At 49.8% G+C, this 7,500-nt stretch overlaps 1 protein-coding gene across 1 annotated transcript in view; it reads right to left on the minus strand.

The window, feature by feature from the left end:
• The window catches only part of LOC311240374 (syntaxin-1A-like), a gene marked incomplete at both ends in the record, with an annotated part of 282,585 nt that overhangs the window by 65,237 nt on the left and 209,848 nt on the right, over nt 1-7,500 (minus strand). Inside the window, 1 exon segment of the mRNA XM_084328960.1 lies at nt 1,660-1,734. Coding sequence (XP_084185086.1) covers nt 1,660-1,734 — 75 coding nt within the window.

The following is a 7,500-nucleotide window of genomic DNA, read 5'->3' on the forward strand; positions in this document are numbered from 1 at the left end:
CTGTCTGTCCGACATCTCCGCCTGGATGACGACCAACCACCTCAAACTGAACCTAAGCTAAACAGAATTGCTCCACCTGCCGGCCAAAGCCTCCCGCCTGACCGATCTTTCCATCACAGTCGAGCATGCAGCTGTGACCGCGTCCCCGACCGCCAAGGTGAACTTCTCCGCTCACATCGCAGCGACAACCAGAACCTGCAGATTCCTTCTGAGCAACATCAGAAGGATCCGCCCCTTCCTGACAAAAGAAACTACCCAACTCCTCGTCCAATGAACAGTCATCTCCCGCCTCGACTACTGCAACGCCCAAGTCAGCCCATGTCACCCCACTTCTTAGGGACCTGCACTGGCTCCCCATTGCCGCACGAATCCGCTTCAAGGCCCTCGACCTAGCATACCGTGCGGCAAAGTGAACCGCTCCCGCCTACCTCTGGTCAATGGTCTCTAACTACACACCCTCAAGACCCCTACGCTCTGCATCTTCTGGCCGCCTCAGACCTACTCCTATCCGAGCTCCGGGAGGGTCATCAAGGAGAAGCTGCCTATTCTCAGTCCTTGCCCCACAATAGTGGAACGAACTTCCCACCACAGTTAGGACAGACGAAACCCGTCCAATCTTTCACCGTCGTCTAAAGACGCACTTCTTCAACCATTATCTGAAATGAAAAGAAAAAAAATCTAACCCTAACCTTACTATCATGCACTTGTCCTAATATACTAACCTAAACTGTAGCACTCAACACTTTGATGATCATTGTTACTCAGAGTTATGCCCTTCCTGATGACTTGTCGTACAGAACTTGTAAGTCGTTTTGGATAAAAGCGTCAGCTAAATGACTAAATGTAAATGTAAGAGAGGAGAGGAGATGATAAGAGAGGAGAGGGGATGATAAGAGAGGAGGGGAGGGGAGAGGATAAGAGAGGAGGGGAGAGGATAAGAGAGGAGAGGAGAGGATAAGAGAGGAGAGGATAAGAGAGGAAAAGGGATGATAAGAGAGGAGAGGAGAGGAGATGATAAGAGTGGAGAGGAGAGATAAGAGAGGAGAGGGGAGCAGGGGAGAGGAGAGGATAAGAGAGGAGAGGATACGAGAGGAGAGGATAAGAGAGGAGAGGAGAGGGGAGCAGGGGAGAGGAGAGGATAAAAGAGGAGAGGATAAGAGCGGAGAGGAGAGGAGAGGGGAGCAGGGGAGCAGGGGAGAGGAGATGAGAGGAGAGGAGAGGAGAGGGGAGCAGATTATTTAATGACCACCCAGCCAGGCTGGTGAAATTTGTTTTCAGTGCAATTACAGCATTGTTCCAACATAGAACATATAACATCACTTACAATACATACATACTACATGCAGTTAAATACATAGATACATAATTACAAGACCACAATATCACAGTGTATGTCCATGTCCATAGCAACAGAGGTAGGGGGTTGCTACAGGGAGTCCAGTGTCCGTATGGCAGTGGGGAAGAAGCTGTCTTTAAAGCGGGATGTTTTGGTGGTCAGGGATCTGTAGCGCCTCCCGGAGGGCAGCAGCTGGAAGATATGGTGTGCTGAGTGAGTGGGGTCAGAGATAATTTGTCTTGCTCTTCTTATTGTACTTTGGCGGTGATTCGAGTGATGGGAGGGGGGTGTGGATTATTTTGGAGGAGAAGAGTTGTACTCACTCTTTAATTTGGAGCGCACTTTGTTGGCCAACTTCTTTATGTCCGCCATCAGGTCTTCCAGCTCCACCTTTGTCTCTGGGGGAAGAAGCGAAGAAGAAAGAGACATAAGAAGAGGAAACCATTTTGTTTCACAGAGGCAGGAGACAAGCGGGGGATCTGAGCGCGCTCTGTTAGCGGCGACGCTCCGCGGCACCTTGTTGGCAAACAGGAGCCATGCTTTGTTGAGTAGAGCAGGAACCACAACACACTCGTCTGTGGACAGAATACCTGGAAAACACACACACACACTCACGCATGCACATGTACACACACGCACACGCACACACACACACGCACACACAGACACACGTGTAGCCAGCCAGAGACAAAATCGATAGTGACACACAAGGAAGGGCTGTAAGTGGCGCTCCCAACTGGGGCAAACAATTCATCAGCCCCACTGCAGCCCGGCAGGACGCGGTTATAGCCACTAGGGACGACGAGACGGTTACCGGTTTTTACTATAAACCACGGTAACGCCCCCGCCGGTAAGTATGACCGGTTCTAATTTTAATTAGCATCATATTCATAACCGCGTTTGATTGCCGTGCTTTGAACAACCTGGTTGTCACACCCTATTCCTACCTGTCTTCCCCCTCTCTCTCTCTCTCTCTCTCTCTCTCTCTCTCTCTCTCTCTCTCTCTCTCTCTCTCTCTCTCTCTCTCTCTCTCTTGTTTTTCTCTCTTTATATCTCTCTCTCTTTCCTTATTTCTTTCTTCCCCCTCTCTCTTTTTCTCTCTCTATCTCTCTTTCTCTCGTTTTCTCTCTCTTTCTTTCTCTTCTCTTCTCCTCTCTCTATTCCTCTCTCTCTCGCTCTCTCTCTATTTCCGTCTGTCTCTCTCTTTCTCTCTGAGACATGATGTTGATGCATTCACGACAATCATGACAATTATTTACAATTGTTTTTTCATGAAGATGCCGTGAGGGTTTCTGTCTCCACTGGGTGATTTTTTTTTATTTGAGATAAAGAAGAAGACCATCAAAAGTAAAATGATCTCTCTCTCTCTTTCTCTTTCTCGTTTTCTCTCTCTTTCTACTGGCCATTTTTGTTGAGATGTTTTTATAAGGAACATCAACAGTAAAAAAGTATCTCCCTCTCTCTCTCTTGCTTTTCTCTCTTTATATCTCTCTTTCTTTCTTTCTCCCCCCCCTCTCTCTCTCTCTCTCTCTCTCTCTCTCTCTCTCTCTCTCTCTCTCTCTCTCTCTCTCTCTCTCTCTCTCTCTCTCTTCTCTAATTACAGACGCGGAGTCAGGTGTATGTGTGTGAGCCCTGGCAGCTGATTGACATCTGTGTGCTGATTGCTTCACCTACTTTAGACCTGGCTCAGATGATGTCATCATGCTGCCAGATCGTAGCTTAGTATTACCCAGTCAGTCACAGTTATATGCTCGTTATAGTTATTAGTATTCCGTACCCTTGTCTCGTGCCTTACCCTGTCTGTCTCTTTCTTTTCCCGCAGTCCATCATCTGGCTCCTCCATGTCCTGTCTCTACTCCTGGATCCCGCGCATCACCTCCGCCTGCCTGACCATTCTCCTTGCCTACACCCGGGACCGCTTGAGTATCCGATCCCGCGTATGACCCCCCCCCCCCCCCCCCCCCGCTTGTGTGACTGCCCTGCTCCTTCTTTTTTTTTATCCACTTTTTCTCCTTATTTTCTCCCATCCCAATTTTGTGTATCCAATTCTCCCCTCCCCTGTCTTGAACATTGCTCCACTATGCCCCCCACTGGTCGGTTGTAGAGAGGATAGAAGCCTTGCATCACCTGTTCCCTCCGGTACACGAGGAGGCAGCCTGTCACATCTTTTCGCCTGCCAGCGCGGACTCTCATTGGCGAGGTGTAACGCATGGGAGGCTCACACTACCCTCGCCACTTCCTGTCTCTGGTGTGCAGGCGTCTCCCAACCGACCTGTAGGGGTCGCTGTCCACAACGTCCAATCCCCACCCATCGACTTGCACCCGCTGACTCTGCCAAATGAGCCAGTACGACGGCCGGCCCAAGCCGAAAGGCAATGCTGAGACTGGGATTCGATACTGGAGTCTCTTGCATTGGTGACGAGCGCAATCTCCGCTACGCCACCCATCCAGCCGCCCTGCCCCGCTCCTTCTTATACCCCTTGGACTGTACGAGTATCCCTGTGGTTTATGACCGACCGCTGCTTGAACTACCCTGGACCTTCTTATAATAAAGTACCCGTATTTTGGGTTATACCAAGACCTGTCTGCATCTCTATGTGTTTGCATATTGGGTTCAACTCACTCAGTCGTGACAATGGTTGCATAACGCGGTAAATACTGTCCAGCGTCGACCAAAGTTAGACGTATTCAACCCTAGTTCCACCTAGTGTCTCTAGTCCCCCCTGAGACGTATTCAACCCTAGTTCCACCTAGTGTCTGTAGTCCCCCCTGAGACGTATTCAACCCTAGTTCCACCTAGTGTCTATAGTCCTCCCTGAGACGTATTCAACCCTAGTTCCACCTAGTGTCTATAGTCCCCCCTGAGACATATTCAACCCTAGTTCCACCTAGTGTCTATAGTGCCCCCTGAGACATATTCAACCCTAGTTCCACCTAGTGTCCCCTGAGACGTATTCAACCCTAGTTCCACCTAGTGTCTATAGTCCCCCCTGAGACGTATTCAACCCTAGTTCCACCTGGTGTCTATAGTCCCCTCTGAGACGTATTCAACCCTAGTTCCACCTAGTGTCTATAGTCCCCTCTGAGACGTATTCAACCCTAGTTCCACCTAGTGTCTATAGTTCCCCCCTGAGACGTATTCAACCCTAGTTCCACCTAGTGTCTATAGTTCCCCCCTGAGACGTATTCAACCCTAGTTCCACCTAGTGTCCCCTGAGACGTATTCAACCCTAGTTCCACCTAGTGTCTATAGTTCCCCCCTGAGACATATTCAACCCTAGTTCCACCTAGTGTCCCCTGAGACGTATTCAACCCTAGTTCCACCTAGTGTCTATAGTCCCCCCTGAGACGTATTCAACCCTAGTTCCACCTGGTGTCTATAGTCCCCTCTGAGACGTATTCAACCCTAGTTCCACCTAGTGTCTATAGTCCCCTCTGAGACGTATTCAACCCTAGTTCCACCTAGTGTCTATAGTCCCCTCTGAGACGTATTCAACCCTAGTTCCACCTAGTGTCTATAGTTCCCCCCTGAGACGTATTCAACCCTAGTTCCACCTAGTGTCTATAGTCCCCCCTGAGACATATTCAACCCTAGTTCCACCTAGTGTCTATAGTCCTCCCCTCTGAGACGTATTCAACCCTAGTTCCACCTAGTGTCTATAGTCCCCTCTGAGACATATTCAACCCTAGTTTCACCTGGTGTCTCTAGTCCCCCCTGAGACGTATTCAACCCTAGTTCCACCTAGTCCCCCCTGAGACGTATTCAACCCTAGTTCCACCTAGTGTCTATAGTCCCCCCTGAGACGTATTCAACCCTAGTTCCACCTAGTCCCCCCTGAGACGTATTCAACCCTAGTTCCACCTAGTGTCTATAGTCCCCCCTGAGACGTGTTTCAACCCTAGTTCCACCTAGTGTCTATAGTCCCCTCTGAGACGTATTCAACCCTAGTTCCACCTAGTGTCTATAGCCCCCCCATCAGACGTATTCAACCCTAGTTCCACCTAGTGTCTATAGTCCCCCCTGAGACGTCTTCAATCCTAGTTCCACCTAGTGTCTATAGTCCCCCCTGAGACGTATTCAACCCTAGTTCCACCTAGTGTCTATAGCCCCCCCCTGAGACGTCTTCAACCCTAGTTCCACCTAGTGTCTATAGTCCCCTCTGAGACGTATTCAAACCTAGTTCCACCTCGTGTCTATAGCCCTCCCCCTGAGACGTATTCAACCCTAGTTCCACCTAGTGTCTATAGTCCTCCCCCTGAGACGTATTCAACCCTAGTTCCACCTAGTGTCTATAGTCCCCCCCCTGAGACGTATTCAACCCTAGTTCCACCTAGTGTCTATAGTCCCCTCTGAGACGTGTTCAACCCTAGTTCCACCTAGTGTCTCTAGTCCCCCCTGAGACGTATTCAACCCTAGTTCCACCTGGTGTCTATAGTCCCCCCTGAGACGTGTTCAACCCTAGTTCCACCTAGTGTCTATAGTGTCCCCTGAGACGTATTCAACCCTAGTTCCACCTAGTGTCTATAGTCCCCCCTGAGACGTATTCAACCCTAGTTCCACCTAGTGTCTATAGTCCCCACTGAGACGTATTCAACCCTAGTTCCACCTAGTGTCTATAGTCCCCCCTGAGACGTGTTCAACCCTAGTTCCACCTAGTGTCTATAGTCCTCCCTGAGACATATTCAACCCTAGTTCCACCTGGTGTCTCTAGTCCCCCCTGAGACGTATTCAACCCTAGTTCCACCTAGTGTCTATAGTCCCCTCTGAGACGTATTCAACCCTAGTTCCACCTAGTGTCTATAGTCCCCCCTGAGACGTGTTCAACCCTAGTTCCACCTAGTGTCTCTAGTCCCCCCTGAGATGTATTCAACCCTAGTTCCACCTAGTGTCTATAGTCCCCTCTGAGACGTATTCAACCCTAGTTCCACCTAGTGTCTATAGTCCCCCCTGAGACGTATTCAACCCTAGTTCCACCTAGTGTCTATAGTCCCCTCTGAGACGTATTCAACCCTAGTTCCACCTAGTGTCTATAGTCCCCCTGAGACGTATTCAACCCTAGTTCCACCTAGTGTCTATAGTCCCCCCTGAGACGTATTCAACCCTAGTTCCACCTGGTGTCTATAGTCCCCCCTGAGACGTATTCAACCCTAGTTCCACCTAGTGTCTATAGTCCCCCCTGAGACGTATTCAACCCTAGTTCCACCTAGTGTCTATAGTCCTCCCCTGAGACGTATTCAACCCTAGTTCCACCTAGTGTCTATAGTCCCCCCTGAGACGTATTCAAGCCTAGTTCCACCTAGTGTCTCTAGTCCCCCCTGAGACTTATTCAACCCTAGTTCCACCTAGTGTCCTATAGTCCCCCCTGAGACGTATTCAACCCTAGTTCCACCTAGTGTCCTATAGTCCCCCCTGAGACGTATTCAACCCTAGTTCCACCTAGTGTCTATAGTCCCCCCTGAGACGTATTCAACCCTAGTTCCACCTAGTGTCTATAGCCCCCCCTGAGACGTATTCAACCCTAGTTCCACCTAGTGTCTATAGTCCCCCCTGAGACGTATTCAACCCTAGTTCCACCTAGTGTATATAGTCCCCCCTGAGACGTATTCAACCCTAGTTCCACCTAGTGTCTATAGTCCCCCCTGAGACGTCTTCAACCCTAGTTCCACCTAGTGTCTATAGTCCTCCCTGAGACGTATTCAACCCTAGTTCCACCTAGTGTCTATAGTCCCCCTGAGACGTATTCAACCCTAGTTCCACCTGGTGTCTATAGTCCCCTCTGAGACGTATTCAACCCTAGTTCCACCTAGTGTCTATAGTCCCCCCTGAGACGTATTCAACTCTAGTTCCACCTAGTGTCTATAGTCCCCTCTGAGACGTATTCAACCCTAGTTCCACCTAGTGTCTCTAGTCCTCCCTGAGACGTATTCAACCCTAGTTCCACCTAGTGTCTCTAGTCTCCCCTGAGACGTATTCAACCCTAGTTCCACCTAGTGTCTATAGCCCCCCCTGAGACGTATTCAACCCTAGTTCCACCTAGTGTCTATAGCCCCCCCTGAGACGTATTCAACCCTAGTTCCACCTAGTGTCTATAGTCCCCCCTGAGACGTATTCAACCCTAGTTCCACCTAGTGTATATAGTCCCCCCTGAGACGTATTCAACCCT

This window comes from Notolepis coatsorum (genome assembly GCF_963971535.1).
Source record: "Notolepis coatsorum genome assembly, chromosome: 1".
NCBI lineage: Eukaryota > Metazoa > Chordata > Actinopteri > Aulopiformes > Paralepididae > Notolepis > Notolepis coatsorum.